This window comes from Abrus precatorius, unplaced genomic scaffold (genome assembly GCF_003935025.1).
Source record: "Abrus precatorius isolate BTA unplaced genomic scaffold, Abrus_2018 Scaffold11, whole genome shotgun sequence".
NCBI classification, from domain to species: domain Eukaryota; kingdom Viridiplantae; phylum Streptophyta; class Magnoliopsida; order Fabales; family Fabaceae; genus Abrus; species Abrus precatorius.
Genome location: NW_020874303.1, coordinates 1,306,179 through 1,326,521, shown reverse-complemented (window position 1 = coordinate 1,326,521; position 20,343 = coordinate 1,306,179). Strand labels below are relative to the sequence as shown.

At 29.7% G+C, this 20,343-nt stretch overlaps 1 protein-coding gene across 2 annotated transcripts; it reads right to left on the bottom strand.

Moving 5' to 3' along the window:
• Positions 1 to 629: 629 nt before the first annotated feature.
• On the bottom strand, positions 630 to 10,307 carry LOC113854583. Of its 2 annotated transcripts, XM_027485672.1 has the most exons (10): positions 10,010 to 10,307; positions 9,587 to 9,630; positions 9,376 to 9,499; positions 9,165 to 9,258; positions 4,593 to 5,191; positions 3,877 to 4,153; positions 3,533 to 3,749; positions 2,775 to 2,894; positions 1,416 to 1,841; positions 630 to 1,122 (listed from the first exon to the last, which is right to left on the bottom strand). In XM_027485672.1, exons 1-10 carry the CDS (start codon positions 10,212 to 10,214, stop codon positions 892 to 894), a joined length of 2,337 nt encoding a protein of 778 aa, XP_027341473.1. In that variant the 5' UTR covers positions 10,215 to 10,307; the 3' UTR covers positions 630 to 891. The 2 variants fall into 2 exon arrangements, with proteins under 2 accessions (XP_027341473.1, XP_027341474.1); XM_027485673.1 differs by lacking the exon at positions 10,010 to 10,307 and having other exon boundaries at positions 9,339 to 9,499; positions 9,587 to 9,607.
• Positions 10,308 to 20,343: the final 10,036 nt, after the last annotated feature.

Here is a 20,343-nt window from a genome sequence, read left to right as displayed (position 1 = left end):
TTTCTCTTTGCAAAGTAAAATGAACCTTCGATCACATCTCGGCCTGTGCTTACTTCCACGGCATGAACCCTAAAGGCACTAGCAGTATACCTAGTCGCAATAATTAGTGGTTTTCGAATTGTTTTTAGAGCTGGCTAGCTGACATCTAGTTCGCCCAACGGTTTCCCCATTACTGCAGAAGGAACTGGCGAAAGTGCTTCCGGCACATTGGTTGGGAGAATTAATAGGTTACCATCAATGTCTATCCTATTCACGTTACCCTTTTCTTGTTCTCTCTTTGGATCCATTTTATGTGATTTGGTTCATTGCAAATGTGCAATGACCAGCAACAAAACCCCTTTCTGCTACATGGAAGCTTATGTAACTGCATTGCTACAAGAAATTTAACAGTATCCCCAAAGATTCACATTTCGAGAGTTCAGTACACCAACCCCACCACAATTTTTTTGAATTAATCACTATTGCTTAACTCAAGATAACTTAACCTCATGTTAATTGCCTTTCCAAAAGAGATCTCAGGCCATTATCGCTCCCCTACACGCCTTCCTTATCATCATACAAGGATATTATAATATTGAGGTCCCGATTCCTGCTAAATCAACAAAAACTGCATATTAGCTTATGCTTGTATCTTGAGATAACAATTCGGTTGGGTTGAGAAAATAACCCCCCAAAAGGAATGCTACCATGAGAGTAAACGATGGCCCCAGTATTACAATAAAATTAACGCAAGTCAAAACTATAGAAGTCAGGTTAGATTCTCTTTTAAGTATGTACAATTGAATTAACGCTCAACCATCTGAATGAAAATAACACCTTAATTCACCTAAACCTGCTACAATAATTTCTCATTAAAAAAAGGGGGAGAAAAAACGCGCAGGACTTGTATTGTTAGTGACTGTGCTGCCAAAGTTGATGCAACTGCTTGGATGACAAACCTTGAAAACCACCTGGTTGCTGACGTTCTTCCAAAACCCGCTTCTGAGAATGAAGGTCAGCATATCCAGGACTTGCAAACTGTGACAGAGAAGCCTGATTTGGCTGCCCCGTGAAGTTATATTGGGTTCTCTCCGGGAGAAATCTTGATTCAGCCCCATAATCCCAATTTGAAATCCTACCACGCTGGTCAGAAGAATGACAACAAAAAACATTAACCAAAGGTATAAAATTATACAATAACAGGCTTTGGTAGCGTAGTAAGAGTATGTCAAGGCTTTGGTAGTTGTATGTCATTTATTTTTTATTTTCTGAGTAGGTTCGCAGAGGAAGTATATGCAGATCGACAATAGCTAACTTTACGGGCCATTTTCTCACAAGACATACAATGGTCAACAGCATTCATTCATGCAACATTCATTATTGAAGTACACTGCAATTATCACCACATTAACAGCTAAAGATCATTCTGAACTTACCTGCTGAATAGAGCTTATTCTATGTCCAGCATTATACCGAGAAGGTAAAGTCTCATCTAAGTTAATAGAAGGCATCATATAACCAGGTGATGGATTAGACAGCAAGCTTCCAGGACTTAAAAAGGAAGAACCAAGATTTCCATAACCAATTGCATTTCTGGCAGCCGCAGGAGGCAATCTACTTGTGAGGAATTCATTTCTATTTGGTGGAAAGTTGTACTTCACATCTGCTGGAGATTGATTATATCCAGTATTGCCTGAAAATGCTTTCTGTGAATTTGTGGTTGGAATGTATGACTGATTCTGGGACAGGGATAGATATCCTTTTGTGTTAGGTAATTGATGAAAGTGTATTGAGGATTGCACAGTAGGATCCTGGGGAAATGCAGATCCCTTAGGTAGAGCAAAGGTGCCTGGCTCCATGACCTGCATGGTGCAACAGCTGTCAAAAATAACAATGTCTAATTATTAGGTTCAATTTATTAATAACTTAATCCAGTGCACTGATTCGGAGCCTTTAAGCCTCAAGTAAATAACACTAATGCACTTTCCTTCAATGCTAGTCCTGATTCTTTTGGCATTTTATATCTATGTTAAGACAATACAATGAGTTCTACACAGTTATAAGGTTTAAACAACAATCAAAGGGTGGTTATTGAATCAGGTATTTAAACATCATAATGAACTTGTTACCAGGTCTTAAGCACGATATCTAGACAACTTCACATTCAATATAACCCAATTTCTGAAGTCCCTGCTCTGCCTAGAGCAAATGCTTCTCATTAACCCATATGTTGTCAAGCTAAATCAATGCAGATACCACTTTGGTTGTAGAGGACCATGAAAAAGATTGAAAGTACCACTCAACTTGATAAAAATGTGTCCAGGAAACTTTTTTAAGCTAAATCAATGCAGATACCAGTATGTGTTTCCCTCATCCATCTTTTATTGATGCTGGGTATGTGAGCATCAAGACAATAATACACAAATATGATCAATAAGAACTATTTTACTAACATGTATCCAAAATCACAATTGGAAATCACAATATATCACAACATCCAATACTAAGATAAAATTAAATGCTACAATTTCCAATAAAAACTAACTCAGGCACATGTTAGAAAAACCTGTAATAAGAAATATTGAAATCACAACAGCAGCCAAGACTCGAAACATCTCTTTCCAGTTATTCTTCTACCAATAATGTTCTACTGATGTAAAAATCATTAGATGACTATTCCACCAAAAGAATAACAGTTCTATGTAGTTATTAGCATATGGCCATTACAGAAAAAAAACATAAAATCAAAGAATTAACAAAAGCAAGGAAAGTACAGATGAATATTCCCAAGATACCTCTGACATAGGGAAGGCAGCATTTCTTATAGATGATACTGCATTATTGTGTCTAGAAGGTTGTGATTGTGACATTAGGAATGCCAACACATCATCACGTATTGAATTTGAGTCAGCATACTGCATAAAGGTAAATAAAAGCAAATTTCAAAATTATAAATGTTTAAAAGATAATAAGAATGCTAGGATAAGTAAACATTTATTAAAGAACAGAAACATGATTTGACCATTAACCTATTTTGCAAAAGTGTACGCATACTTTCATACAAAACATTATTATCAAATGCATAATCATATCATTCAGCATATTATAACAGCAGAATAACCTATTAAATGAACCCCAGTACCAAAAAAAGTTTAGTCATATATTTGGAACCAGAGTATGGAACCAAATCAATTTATTTTGAGATGTGCAAGAAGTGAAATATAGACAAAGACAGTAATAAAAAAGAAAAAAGAAAAAAGTGAAGGTCTGTTTTGACGCTAGCATACACAGACAGCTTCGGTATTTGAGAGATTAAAAAGTGGAAATTCAAAAGACAAGAAATACCCTAAGAAAACGCTTGGCATGCAGAAAGGAAAATCCAATCTATTTGCTGAAATTCTCAGCGAGTTAAATAACCATGGAAAAGAAAACAATACAGTTTAGATTGACCATTGGCCATGTGATAGATATATATCATGTAGGAAGCCCATCAATTTCAATAAGAAAACCAAGTTAAAGATTTCAAGTTTGGAAGACTAGTGTTACCACTTACTAGTTCTGTTGGATAAGTATAATGGTTTCCACTCTGCAAGCCAGGCTGCTTCAGAGGTTGTGAAGGATTCACCCAGTGGGAATTTTGCAAACTAGAATCTGATACACATGCTGTAATTTTGTACTCATTCTCTAGAGTTTCCTCAGGAACAATATTCTTCACAAACCCTTGCTTAGGAGATGAAAGGAAGTCACAGTTTATATCACCTGCTGTTCCTCTAAGAACATCAAATCCAAGCTGTTTATCACCACAGTATACAGAACTAATAGAGAGAAAACAATAATAAAATTTGTTGCAATAGACAAAGCAGAATATATCAGAAGTTGAAAACGGGAAAAAAATGCCTTGTGTCCAGGAATTGAGACGGAGAATCATCTACTGCTGCAGACTTTTCTTCCAAGCCACTTTTGGAAAGATGATTAGATATAAGAATTGCAGAAGATGCAGAACTACTGCCGCCATTGTATGTACCAAAACTCAAATATGAACAGTCAGCACCCAAGGCTTGTAAATGATTTGGAATGACCACTGTCGGGTCATCTTCAACTTCAAACGTTGGCAATTTCTGTTTAGATTCTCCTATACTTAGCCGCTGGAGAATTGAAGCAGCAGATGACACATCTACAAAGACATCATTAAATTTATGTGAATGATCTTAATAGGATAATGGCAATCCATTACACTTGAGAAAAAAAAAATGGCAAAAAATAACATATTGCATGAGACTTATGTTTTTCCATGTATTAAGAATCACAAATGACTAAGCAGCATATCTAAATAGTGGTTTCTACATCCCTTATACAGCTTCTGATTCAAGGTCAATACACTTTCTACAAAAGTAACAATACTAATGTAAAGATTCTACAGAAGTTAGGAATTATAACCATCAGTGAAAATACAGATTTCAGGCGCTAGATCTAGGTTACAGTCCAAATCACTATTTGACAAAACTAAAAAGACAATACAAAAAAGTTTTAATTTTTAGTACTTAATCTGAAAGTTGCAACAAAGACTTCATTGCCATAGTATTCTAAATCTAAACCACAGTTACAATAGTTACCTTCATAATGTTCATAAGAACTATGAAGATCAGAGGAAAGAGTATTCCTTAAGTTAGGGTTGGAATGAGATCCTAATCCATCATTGTTACTCAAAATAGTATGTTTGCTAGGCATACAAGCAGATTCAACTTTTTTGGAAATAACATTATCACAAATAACATTCCCCCATGAAGCTTGGGCCGCATCTAATTCGCAGTTCCTGCGTAAACAAACTGCAGTAGAATGCAAGCTAGGATACTCGAACAGCCCATTATTAGCATTTGAAGCAGACATGTTTAGTGTCTGTGAATTTCTAGCAATTGGTTGTTCCATTACAGAGCAATCATCATGAAAATTTTGTTTCTCAGAATGATTTTGACAGGAAAGACCTAAGCTTGACTCTGAATTTCCACATGCCAAATCTCCAGAGGAATTGCAGTGTGTATGTGAAACAGCATCTTGTGATGTTCTACCCATTCTTACAATGTCTGCCATTGACAGACGTCCTTTGCTCACTCCTATCATTGAGGGTTGAAGTCTTGGCGAGGCTTGGGTAGAATCTGCCACGGAGTCACCTGTTCCTGATGACTGTCTTCCATTATCAGTACTAAAATAATCACTGCATCAAAAGGTTAAAAAGGAATATAAGGAGAATATTTATAAATTTTATTTAGAAAAAAAAAATCACTTACAACAACACTATAATGCTAGTGATGTCAATATGTCATTATAAGACAAGCAAATAACAATAAATATTTTCACCTTATACACTATCAATTTGGTAGCTAATAAAGATACTAAAAAGGCAATGAGTAACGCGAGAGCTAGAACACTGTGACCCTGATCTATTCTGTCTCCCTCTAACAGTTTTGTGGTTGACCAATCCGAACCACTATGTGTATAGATAACTATGCTCTTGTTATGGAACTTGATGAGTCTAAGGTAAACAAAGCATTGAAGATACTGAATAATGGTAAAGCAGAAGGACCACATAATATACCTACAGAGATATGGAAGGACTCATAAGTTGTTTAATAAGATTAAGAGGTGACAAGGTGTAAGATAATGCCAGACAACTAGAAGTACAAAGCTCATGAGTAATACTGTGAAGCTATGGCATCTATTGAGTGAAGAACAAGATTAGATAATCAATTGATTTGGTTTTATTTTGAATAAATCAACCATGAAAGCAACATACTTGCTAAAATTATTAATGTAGAGATATTAGAGAAATAAAAAGGATTTACACACAGTTTTAATCAAGTAGTCTTGGATGTGCATACTGAACACATCAATTAGTCAGCACCATAATGCATGTGTTTTTGCAGACAATTTAGTCCTCGTTAAAGGCTAAGAGTCAATAAAAGAAATAACTTGGAAGCTTATGATATATAGACAACCCTTTTAAGTACATATCTTTCATTTATGTAAAAGTAAAAAAGAAGTATATGGAATTTAATTTAAGCAGGAGGGACAACAATTCTCACTTAGAGAAAAAAAAAGGAGATCATATGTTAGTATAAATAACATGATTGATGTATGGTATTGAATGCCAAGCATAGTTGTTAATCTCGGATAGCAGCAAAGCTGACCCCCAAAATGCTATAGTGGAATTGCATGCAAGTAGATAACCGCTATTTAAAAATTTATAATATGCATATATATAAGAGTGATAAGTGAACAGAAAAACAGTAGAAAATCAGAGCTTTATCTCTTTCAACAAACAAAACAGAGCTTGAAGCAAGAGTGATCAATGAACGAAAAAACGGAGGAGAAAATCTTACTTTTCCAGTGAACCGGAAAAGCTTATTTCTATGGTGAAATGGAATGGGTGAGCCGATTGAAAGGGGAGAAACCGCTATGTTGAGGCCCCAACGTTTCGTGCAAAGAGGGGAAGATGAAATCGATATATATGTTTTATAAAGGGTAAATCACCTTTATACCCTTAAAATTAATTAAAACGCTGTGTTTTAGAAAAATCAGAATAGGGTTTCTTGCTTTCCGAATTTCGCGTGATCACACACACAAACTTCTCCCTTTTCTGGCTGCAAACCCCCACAATTGCCGTGACATGACAAATACCCCGTGATGTGGCGGCTGACAGCCGCACCATGCTGTGCCGGCACAATAGCACCGCTATAGTGCGCTATTAACACTGATGCCAAGTGCCAAAAAGTAAACAAGAAATTAACCTAGTGTTGCAGAAATAGAATATCACAATGGATGAATGGACACACAAGACAAGACAAGATTAGGAAAGAATCTATTGGAGGGAAGGTTAAGGAAGAACCTATGACCTATAATGGAAAAAATGTATAATCTCACTTTAGGTGGATTGGGGAAATATGGAGATCTGAATAAGCCCTAATGATGGGTGTAGATCAGATTGAAGATAGTTTAATAGAGGTTGAGGGAGACCAACAAGAAATATAGACAAAACCATTAAAAAGAAGTTAGATTTAAATAGTTTGTCTATGCCTTCATGGACATGATTTATGACAGGATGTTTTGTTTGATACATGTAGCCAACACCACCTAGTGGTAAAACGGCTTTTATTGTTGTCATGTATTGGTAGCAAGGTTTTCAAAATTGAGGTTCATCCTTGACACAAAGAGGGTGTAGGATTGGTAGATCATAACACAGATCGGAAGTGTCAACAAAAACATATAAGTTATATTTTTAAACACCACACACACGCATATGCATAAAAAATAAGATAGATAAGAAAAGTAATTCTAAAATCTCAAAAATCAATTAATTAAACTTAAATTCAAGATTCACAATGTCTAATGCTACAACTCACAACTCACATTTATTTTTTCACAAAACAGAGCACAGAGCAACAAGAGAGCATGCAGTAAGCCAACCAGAGCAAACTATGAAGCCCAGATACTTCAAAACAGCAAATGTATCTGTGTCGGACCCATATCCGATACCTATACGTGTCCGATACATTTAGATACTTATCTCAAAAGCATCTATAGTTTAATTTATTTTTAAAAATTATTTTCTAACCTAATACGACTTAGATACGACAGGTATATTGCTCCTAATCATTCGATATAGTTTAGATAGAATTAAATAGTATAAAAGCAGGACTTTCTTTTTGTGATAGTTCTATATTTTTTTTGGATAGAACTACTAATTCTTTTGTGAAATTCTAATTTGAATAGAGGGATAAAGTATGTAATTTTTTTATGTGTTTATAGTAGGAAAAATATTTTGACTTAGTTACTTAGACAAAAGAAAAATATGAGCTCATGTATTTCCTTTGTAAGATCTGATCATTGATATCCAAATATAACACATTAATATAAATGAATTATCAATATCTCTTTATAAACATTTTATATATGTATAAAGTATGTTATTTCTTTAAATTCATGTTAACGTATCTAAGCCATATCGTATCTTGAATTTCAATTTTTTTCCGTATCCCTGTATCCGTATCGTATCCATGTCGTACTAAGTATCTAGGCTTCATAGAGAGCAAACTTCGCACCACCAACAACAAAACATGCAGCAACAAGAGAGTGCAGCGTTCCAACAAAACAACCAGATAAGATAAGTAATTGGCAGAAACTGCACAACAGAGATGTGCTGGTGCGCTGCAATCCAACCTGGAAAACAATTCACAAGGGCACGCAATATGCAAAAGCTGGAAAAAAATGGTCGGATCACACAATGCAACGCTTCAACACACAATTTTGGCAACATTGATTGGCATTTTAGTAATGCAATAATAACTCATGTATACACCATAAATATTAGTATTAACTAATTATTTAAGTTATCTAAATACAAATAATGCACACATGAATTCACAAAGAGAAGAAATAGGTGTCACTCACATTCAATGTCAATGGGATATACCTCCCAAAACCTGCATACGTTGAATGTGAAACAAAGATAGCAGCAGGTAAAATCCATAATCTCAAGCATTTTCAAATTAAATAGAATGGCAAGAGTGGATGACAGTTCCCAGAAGGAGAGTTTCTAAATTAAAAAAAAAAATTGTCCACAGGGAGAGATTCTAAACCATAAAAATGCCAAAAACATCCATCAAGGCTTCAATTGCATCCAATCATGAACCATCAAGTTCCTGGATGATTCATAAAAGAAGCACAGAACCTCAATCACAAAAGGAGTAATGAACTTATGGGCAAGGCAATCACTAAAATATCCTTTCCAAGATACCAATTTGAACACATTTTAAATTTGTACTAAAACAAAACAAGAACAAGTACAAATATTCGAAAGAGAGGGAAAAATGGATAGCATGATCAAACATAGGCTAAGGGCCTGTTTGTGTTAAAGCTTAAACGAAGTTTTGGGAAATTGAAAATTTTTAGCTTCTCAGAAGACAGGAGCCTTTAAATCTCTGAAAAGGTGTTAAGGGGCTCGCAAGCATTTTCAAAACAGGCTCTAAAACCATCAAAGCCATTGCAAAACATCCAAAAATCGATGTCAAAAAACAGCACGTGGATTGTCTTGTGAAATAAAGTGACAGTGACAGCAAGCCACACTATTTACATTAACAATTTGAATTCATATAAGCTATCAGATTGCATTAAAATTTAAAAATGCTCACCTTTTTGTACTTTTCCGCACAACAGGAGTTATGGATGGCGTAACTGAAGGACATAATGACCCACCCTCTCCCTTGTCATTGGCTTTAATATGCTCTGACATTAAGTTACACACATTTGACAAGGTAAGGCAATGCAATAGTAAAAGCCCACGTCAATATATTAGTTGTATGTACCAGAAATTGCATCATGTTCCGCAATCAAAGAAGATACCATTATAAGTCACATGTGTTAATCTACTCCGCACAACATTACGATCACCGCCAGCGCCAGTTTTGCCTCCACGACTCAACCCCACATTATTACCCCTTGCCCTTGAATCAAACACCTCCTTCATCTTAAGTTAAAAAGCAAACAGATTATTCATCCCATAATCGGCTAAACCTTATCTCAATGTTAATAAACAATGTCATACAGGAAATACCTCTTTTCTTCTTTCACGTTTACTCCTCACCTCACGAAACGTATCTGCAATTAAAATATTGAGAACTATCAATTATACTATATACAAAGCATCACAATAATTCATAAATCATAATACTCAGAAATAAAACAAGAATAAATAGACAAATAACTATTAATAACCAAATGCAGGTAAACTACAACAGATAAAATGCACTCAAATATCACTTTTTAAAGCTTTTTTTATTCTATGAAAAAGCTTAAGAAAACATCAAAAGTTCTCAGAACCATGATAAAAAATAAAAAAAATAAAACGAAGTCAACACTATCTCATCTTCACCAATTTCCCCTGCAACCAAACACAAAGAAGCAAAAAAAGGAAAAACACAACGTTCCACTGCACGACCAAAGCAACCGAATATAACAGTAACGAAAAAACAAAAACCTTGAGCCAGAAGCCTCTCTACAGCGCGGTTAGGGTCCATATCACAATCCTTGAGCACAGCGTAGATCTCCTGCTCCGAACAGTTCACGATCTCCTTCACGCTCTGCACCAACTTTTTCGCCGTTGCCGGTACTCCTTGCTCCGCAGAAGCCTGTTGTCCACCGCCATAACCATCGCCATTCCTATCTCTACCTTCACTCCCCATTGGTCTCTAAGCGCGCAAAAATTTTCTCTCACTTTCTATTGCTTGCGGCTAGAATTTTTTGATTAACCAAACAGAACCCTTTGGTCTTTGAAGAACACAAATTTCGTTTTCAAAATCTCACACTTAGGCTTTATATATAGCGGTTTTTCTCTAGCTTGTGGACTGTGGTTGAGTTACTTGAGTAATGGTGATCACCTGTCACTGGGCCAGGCTGTTGTCACAGCCTGTGATGCTGGGAATTCTCATGGCCCATTCTTTTTGCCACGTATACTTCGCCACCAGTTCGGGGAACCTGTTTGTGATTGGGTTTTACGAGGAAGAGCTGTCACAGGAGCTGAAATTAGGATTTTTCTTTCAAGATGGGATTTTTTTTAAATGATTTTAAATTATCCTACTTTTATACTTATAACATTATTTAACTATTAAATAAAAATAAATTTTTTTATATTTTTAATTCTTAAAATAATAAATTCATGTAATATAATAAATATGCAGATATTATTAAATTAAAATTAAATTTTAAAATTTTATAAATATTATATTATATGAAATAAAATTAATTTTTAAAGATATTTTTGTTCAAAAAAACTCCTAAAAACATTTTCATTTGAAAAATTATACTCAAACTGTATAAACATTAACTATATTAAATAGATTAAAAAAGATAAATTTTTAATTAAAAGATCATGAAAAAATTAATTAAAAATAATCATTTAATTAGAAAAAATCCTTGTTAACGAGAGAGAGAAAATTAAATATTAATTATTGAACAAGTAGATTATATTATAAAAAAATATTTTAATTTAATGTATGATTTTAAATTTAAGTTCTAATAAATATAGTTGTATTAAATGTTTAAAGAAATTTTTTTATCATTTATAATAATCATATTCAGCTTAAATTATATATAAATAATATTTACATGCACAATTTATGCACTCATTTAATAATTAAACTTATTAAAATAAGATAAAAATAATTTTTTTTATAATTTATATCAATAAATTTATTAAAATAAATTAAAAATAACTTATATAAAACAAAACATAAACAACTTTTTACAAATCATTTATAAGTTCTTCCAAATATCCACTCCATATTAAAGTTGATATTATTCTTTTTAAGGATGTTACCAAATTACTTTCACCTTGAAAAATTAGTTATGTGAACAAAATATTTATATTTAAATTAATAAGAAATAAGTATTTATCTTCTAACTTTATACATCCTATTATTTTAAAAAAAGTTTTTATTGAAATATTTTTAAAAAATTTAAATCTCTTTTACAAATATTTTTAATTTATCTAATAAAGAATATAATGTATTAGAATAACATTTATAAATTTAACTATTATTATAAAATTTATTATTTTTTAAATATATAATAACTTATAATAATATTAAAAACTTTTATATACTATATATGAATTTTAATAGGGATAAAAAAAAGTATTTTGATTAAATTTTTATATTATGAAATTAGTAATTATAACTATTTGACAAGGGATAAATATTTTATTTTATGTTATTATTTAAATTTAAATTAAATAATAATATTTAGTCTTTAAATTAAAATAAGATCTGATTTAAAATATTATAATTTTAACAATCAATTTTTTTATTAATTTAAAATAAATATTCAAATTCAAAGTCTTTGATAATTAAAATATGCAAAATCAAATAGAATTTGATTTGAATTTAAAGATAATAACATACTTATAAATAAACTTTTATTTGCTAATACTTATAAATAAATTTAAAAGAATATTATATTAAGAGATCAAATAATTTAAATTATATAAAAAAAAGATACATACATTTAAATTCTAATGTGATATGTAATATTATGAATAATTTATTTGAATAAAAATTTTGATCTAAATATAAATATCAATGCATAATTTATTTTTATATAATTTGTAAATCTTAATTTTTAAATATAAATATTTACAGGATATTTTAAAGTTAACCTATATGACAGCTTCAAGTGTAAATGTTATAGATCTATATGAAGCACTTCATATTTTGTGTGCTCATTATAAAAGTTATAGTTATAAGGTTAAGAAATGCACTCAAATTCCAATGTCTTAAAAAAAGTAACTTTTTTCTTTAGCCTACCTAATTTGAGCTTATTTAATTTAGAGACAAGATATTGTTAGTGGTTGAAAATAGTAGTAGTTTTGATTATCGAACTTATATCCATTATGATTAAATTCTAAAGGTAATCACTGTATTAATTATTTGCACGAAGAGTGGTTAACTGTTTCAAAATAGAAACCAACTCAAAAAGAAAGAGTGGTTAACCGTTTCAAAACAATAACCAACTAATAAAATGAAGGAATAATCAAATTTTGAAAATAGTATCCAATAAAAATAACAAGCGCTAATAAATTTTGATTATTTTTCAACAATGAGATAGGTAATAATAAAGACGGGAGGGAGATTAGGGAACAAAGTAACCCTTAATAAAAAATGATTATGCAATAGTATTGGTTGTTCAATAGCAAACAAAATTAATAATATCAAAGATCACAAAAGGAAAATAACATCTTTAACTTAAAATAAGGTCCACAAAAAAAGGGCTTGATGACTTCTTATTTTAAGACACTAGTGGTTTATATGAATAAACTTAGAAACACATCAAAATAAACTACTATCATTATGCATGTGGCAAGAAACAAATACTATTTTTGTGAGGACGAAGGAAAGAATGCAACACATGCAATGCATAAAATTTTGCTTCCAACCTTTTGCATGCAAAATGATACAAAGGGGGAGAGTGCATGAAACTAACCTTAAAAATAACATGTGAATGGATGCCTAATAGATTATTCATAGAACTTGTTATATTAAAATAGAACAATAGTTTTAGGCATAGATTTAGTTAAGGGACAAGGCAATAGAATAGTGAACATGCTTTCACAAACTCTTGTTTACAAGAGCCTTAATATTTTGTCTTGAAATGTTTGAGGTACTTCTACAAGGAGAGAAAGAAGATATATTAAGAATATTATAATGAAGTTATCATTTTCTTTTATTATTTTAGTTGAAACTTGTTGACAATTTGAAGTAATTTTAAATTTGGAAAAGAATTAAATTTTAAACTTTGTGCGATTATGAAGGTCATGGGACAATTTGATAGCATTTGTATGTTAGGAGCTACATCCAGAGGCTTCAACATCTCATTAGCAATGTTAATTCTTTGGTGGTCACATGTATGATAGGCAAAACCAAAAGGAAGTGGGCTTACAATGATGTATGTGCAAACCTAGTTACATCATCAACGGATGAATTATGGATGAGTCTTTTATTGAAAATTGTAGGCATGTTAATGAAAACAAAATATAAAAATTCCCAAGTGCATATGCAATGATTATCGTATCTCAAAGCTTGCTTATATACACATACATTTGGTTTAGAATTACTTGATATTGACAAATGTGATAGTAACAGTTGCATCTCTCTAAGTATCCACATGAATAATCCATCAAAGTTATCCTCGTAAGAATGAGTATAGACACACACTTTAGGATTACACATCTAATGATCTCTCATAGAAGGAAAAATTCTAATGAGTGTGGTTCGATCCATGGGCTTATTAATTACAAGTTTGACCAAATTAGGTAATAATTCTAGTCCAACTAGCATTTAACTTCTTTAGCTGGCTTGTTTTCTCCTGTGCAACTCTAAGAATTCTTTTAATATTTGATTTATAATATTTAAATATAAATTATTTATATTTAATATTGTGAATAATGAGTGTCATATAACAATACATTACTATTTTCAAACACTAAAAATGTCATTAAATTAACATAATCTATTAATGTGATATATATAAATTATATAATTAATCTCTGTCCTCATATTTAATTAAATACATGGTATAGAATATGTTACCTTGTAAGTTCAATTTTATTTTCTTGATGCTCAAGCAGACATTTTTAAATGAATATCTCATTTTTATTTTATTGAACATGGTCATGTATTTTATAATCTTATTATATCAAAACACCTTATAAATATTACTCTAATTACATATGAAGGAAATTTTTTATCTAGATTACTCACATTTCTTTACATTATTTATTTTATGGCTAACCTTCAACTTTATGATTACCTTGTTACAAGTGAGGTTTGATAAGATTAAAACATATAACTTGTCATATAAGAATTATAGTAACTTCAGTTCAAAAGATGATGTATACACTATTACGTTGAAAATTATTTATGACAATGATTCATGCAATATTTTCATGACCAATTAACTTAATACATCATTACTTCTAATGTATATATGTTTGAAGACTTAATATCTCATATCTATAATTTGTGAGACTTAATCATCAATCCACTTACACATTAGTCTTAATGTATTATATTGACTTAATAATAATACTTAATTATATATATATATATATATATATATATATATTTACTATTAAGAGCGACTAAAAGCTCAAAAGCAACTTAATTATAAATATTTAAAGAATAGTATTAAATAAGGTCTCATAATCAAGATGTTTACATGATATCATACAAAGTTATATTTAATATATTATAAGGATATTATCATATTCTTATAAAAAGAATTTAATTCATATACCTAATCATTTATTAAAATAAACTGTGATAAACAATAAAAAAAATGTTTATAACATAAAGACTTGTCGTGCATATACTAATATATTTTATGTTATCAACATATATTTTTATATTATAATTATTTATTTCAATATATTGAGACATCTCACATTCATTTCTTTCTAAATATAATGATATTCATAGAATAATAAGTACAAATTTGAATGATATCAAATAAGTGATTTAATTACAAGATCTTACACAGTGTTATTTGTAAAATATCTCTAGTCAATATATTAATATTAAAACAATATAATACGTTGAGACTATTGTGTTAATGGATTAATGATTTAGTCTTGTGGATCATGAAAATGAAATATTAAATCTTCACACAAATTCACATTAAGAATAATGATGTATTAGATTGTCTCATCATGAAAACATTACATGTATCATTGTATGAGTATTATAAACGGTTCTCAATGTAATAGTTGTGTATATAGTTCTTTGACCTTAAGTCACTGTGATATATTCTTAAATACAAAGTTTAATGTTTTAATCATATCAATTTTTATTTATAACAAAGTGATTGTAAAGTTGGATGTTAGACATAGAATAGATTATGTGAAGAAATATAAATGATCTATATTATATTTGTCCTTATAAAATAAAAGTAATACTTACAAATCTCTTGATAAAGTTAAGCTTTTAAATGTATAAGCTTTGTAAAATAAATATGATATACTGACTTTGAAAAAGCTTACTCAAGTATGAAGGAAATTTTTTTTAACTTTTTAAGATAATGCATTTTATACTTTGCATTTAATTAAATATATGAATAACATGAGTAATTATAAATATCATCATATAAAAAAGATAGGTTAATTTAATGAAATCTTCAAATTTTAAATAATGGTTAAATATAGTTATATTTAATATCATATCAAATATTAGAAGAACTTTGAGTTACACATGAAAAATAAACTTGTTAGAAGGTTAAATTCTAGTTAATAAGAATTGTTACTTAATTAGGCTGAACTTATAAGGAATAAGCTAGAAGATGAATTGTATTAAAGTTTGTTCTTTTAAAAGGAGCATAAGAAGCAAGACTTTAGTGTGCTCAATCGTATTATCTCTCTCAATGCTTCTAACACAGTGATGATGAAAGACTTCTAATATGAATGTTCATGTGGATATACATGTGATTAGGATAGTCATATGTACGTACGTTTTGAAATGTAAATCTTAGATGAGCATTTGGGTATCGTTGTATTATGTTCTTGTTATCATATATGTGATTCCCAACACTTGCTGTTCTAAAGGAGGTCATGCACACCTTGGCTATTAATTGGTGACTTTAATGAGATAATGCTTCTTTTGAGGGTGAAAGATTGCATTTTCTTTTACGTCGGTGAATAAATTTGCAAACATAATTGACACTTACAATCTTATGAAAGAAACCCTAAATTTGCAAGGTCTAGAAAATAGCAAAATGCTATAAACATGGAGAAAAGATTGGATAGAGTTATTGCGAATTTAGATTAAAGACATGCATTCCCAAAAGTATTTGTTGAAACTTTTACTCAATATTATTCAAATCATAGCGTACATTTAAGCCACAATGGACTTTTAAATACAAATAAATAATCACAACTTTCTCGCATCCAAGCAGCATGTATAATGCATGATGTGTTTCGAGTTTTGATGGATAAGACTTTACTAGAAAGTATAGCTTAACTGTCTTCGAAATTTCAAGAAGTAAAAGAATGATCAATTCAATTAAAAACTTTGAAATTTCAAAAAGAAAAAAGAACAATCAATTATAAATTAAAAAAAAATCAAGGTAATTCATAACGCTTTAAAGATAAGAGAGATTGAGGGTTTCCTAGGATTAGAAAAAACAACTAGAGAAGTTTCGGGTAGAAGAAATCAAGAGAAAAAAGGGTAGATTAGGAGATCCCAACACTAAATTGTTTCACACTTGGACATTGGTGAGAAAGAATAGAAACAAACTTATTGGTCTTTTCTTGGAAGATGGTACTTGGTTTATATATGAGAAAGTCTTGAAAACACAACTCATTAAGTTTTACAAGAATCTTTTTACAAATAGCTAAGGATGACACTTCTCTTGATGTTCTTTATTTTGAGAACATTTATGCATTATTTGAAGAAGATGAGATTGTGACAATCAAAATTGATTTAGAAAAGGTGTATGATTGAGTTGACTGAGATTTTCTTCATTTAACTCTTTAGGAATTTGGCTTCCTAATTAGAATTAGTAATTAAATTATGTGGGGAGTTTGATCAGCCTCTTTGGCCATTTTGTGAAATTGATATAAGCTTGAGAGATTCTTTTTTTAAGGGTCTGTTTAGTACCTAACTATTAAAGGAGGTAGGTATTGTTCCAGTGAGAATGTCTTCAGGTGGTGATGAGACAATTATGGGTAAGTCATGGGATTTCTGTAAGAAAACACTTCAAAGCTCAAGTCAAAAAGGCTATGAGACTGAAGAATATAAGTAAGACATATAATATGTAATGTACTTAAGGGTTGAAACTTCCTTTCTTTTATATAGACATTGGTTTACCTCTCATTATGATGATGTGAGCTGCTGGATAGAGGCCGCGAAGTAATGAGACTGTCAAGAGTGATTTGGTGTTTAAAGCAAATTTTGAGTGATTCAACCTTCTAACTTACATTTATGCCTTTGCTTATTGAAAGCTTCTGCGTGTAAGTTGTGTTTTGATTGATGAAGAGACATATTTTGTGGGTACCGTGTTGGGAGATCCTTAGTTGTGGTCTAAGATATCCATTACTCAAAGTAAGACTGATTTGAATGTTGTTGTGGTTATAGGGTTAAAATGGCTGCAGTCAATCATGAAGAAATTTATTGGTGGAGGGTTAACCATGGCTACCTTCTAAAGAGAAGGAGTTTTGTTATTTTGTGTCATTTTAGATCATGATCTTTGTTAAGGAGATCAATTATCGCCTTACCTTTTTACCCTATGAATGAAAACAATTGCTCTTACTATCCAAAATAAAATGAATGAAGGCCAATGCAAATCCATCCATATCTCTAAAGGTAAGCATAGGAAGCAGACAACCTTATGTTATTTTGCAAAGTAATTAATGTTCAAATGCGATTGGTTAATTTTAATTTTAGAGAAATTTTACCAAAGTTCTGGGTCGTTAAAGGTAAATTTGGAAAAGTTTAGAACGATGTGTTCCTCCAAGCTATCCAGAATAAGGGAGAGAATTTTATCCAAAATACAAGGAAATTATTTGTATGACTTAACGTCTTATTTGGTCCAGTTTTTATTTGCTTCTTTATCTCTTTCAATATATTATCATGCTTATATGATTTAATCATGGTTTGAAATGCTTATATGTTCTAAGATGTTGGTAATGATTGAACAATTCTATTTGCTTCTTTATCTCTTTCAATATATTATCATTATCATGCTTATATTGTTAAAGTGATCGATTTATGCATTATTACGCAAAATAGATAAAGTCTATAGCATTAACAAGATGCATTGAGGCTGAGTAATGGACACCAAACATTTTAATCGCACATGTGCATTGCGTTACAAATGTTGAGAATGACATGATGAATGATTATGAGTTGATTGAGATTGTTTTTGAACAATTGATTGGTATATGTTAGTGCTATTATTTTCCATCAATATTTATGAAATTATTATAAATTATTGTTTGAGATGTGTTTGTCGATTCTGAATATATGTCCTCTATTTAAATTGAATTATGGATATTTACGTTTTATTGTATATTTCTCTTCAATTTGTATAGTTTTTATGAATTAGACGAAGATGAAGCGAGACGCTACTCAATGAATATCTAATTATCTATAAACTATCACGTCACGAAAATTTTAATTTTGATTTCTAATATAAAAGCGTAAGACAGAAATGCATAAGCCTGAATAGCACAGAGAAAATTTTTAAACCAACTAAAAATAAGACTTTATTTTTACGATAAAATGCTTGAATTTTTATACTATTTACATATATATATATATATATATATATTACATTTTACATTATTTTAACATTTATAGATAAAATTATTCAAGATTTGAAGTAGAGTATTTTTTGAAATATATTCTTAAACGAGAGTATTTTTAATAATTAATAGTTAATAATTTTTATGTTTTTTGAAGCAATTATAACCATTAATTTTATATTAAATATATATAATAGACTGTGAAAGTCAATAATTTATTTGAAATTTTTAATTTTTAATATTTATAATCATCAATTCAAAAAGTATTACATAAAATATTTTTTCAAGTTAACTGATAACTTAGTACGCGCATTAATATTTTTATCATATCAAACGAGAATTTTACATTATACTTTTACTTCGAAATTCAAATTTAATTTAAATTATAATTTTATGTTAAAATTTTATTTAAATTTAAAAATAACTCTACAATATAATTTTTATTTGTATTTTAAAAAATATATTAAATTAGAAATACTGGCATAAAAAAAATTACTAGTAACGGATCAAATATGCATAACTTCTCTATAGGTTCTGACTCGACTTCGTTGTAGTGTTAATTAAAATAATATGAAAAATCGTCGTTCCAATTATTATAAGATGTGATGTAATCATAGTCAGAATGTCCCTTTCCTATTTCCTTGAATATGTGTTGACTTGTATGACTGTGAATCGATCATATTATAGTCTTATAGATAAAAAAATTTCAATTCGATAAAAAAAATTATACTGCAATTCAGTTTAAATTATATAGAATAATTCAATTTGTATAGTTTTAGTTTTAATTTATTTGAAAGATTAAAAAAATAAATTATTTTATTATTTTGATATTATTTTTAATTAAAAAATATTTTATGCAAAACATAAAATTTTGATTAATAGATATGATAAACAAAAATAATCTTTAAATTAATCTTAAATAAATATACTTACAACTATTAAATAATAAAATATATCATTAAAAGTTATAAGAAAAATAAATATTTTGTTGAATTTATTTTATTTTTATTTCAGTTTAATTTTTAATATTTTTTATTTTATTTTGATCTTCTAACTTTATTTATTATTTTAAATTGATCTACTAAATTTAAAATAATAAAAGTGTAAATTATATTAGAAATTACCTTGACAGTTAAACTCCCATTTGAACTTATAAATTTTACGAGCTTATGATTTTAGATAAAAAAAAAAAAATGTCAAATCACATATAAATTTGTTTTTAATAAATTCATGAATTTATATTGAATTTTATTAATTTAACAAAATAAAGAGAAATTTATTTTTTTCATCAAAATAATACTATTTAAAATTAGAAGACTAAAATTACATTATCAATATATAACTTGACTATTTAAGTATAATTATTTTTTTTTATTGAGCATGATTTTGTTATTAAAGATTTTTAAATTTATGGACACTTTACATGTGTACATAAACACTTAAGTTTTGTTTAGATTTTACGTTGAGGGAAGGAGAAAGGAAAGGGAAAAGGAAGATTTTAGTAATCAATATTTCTTATTTAA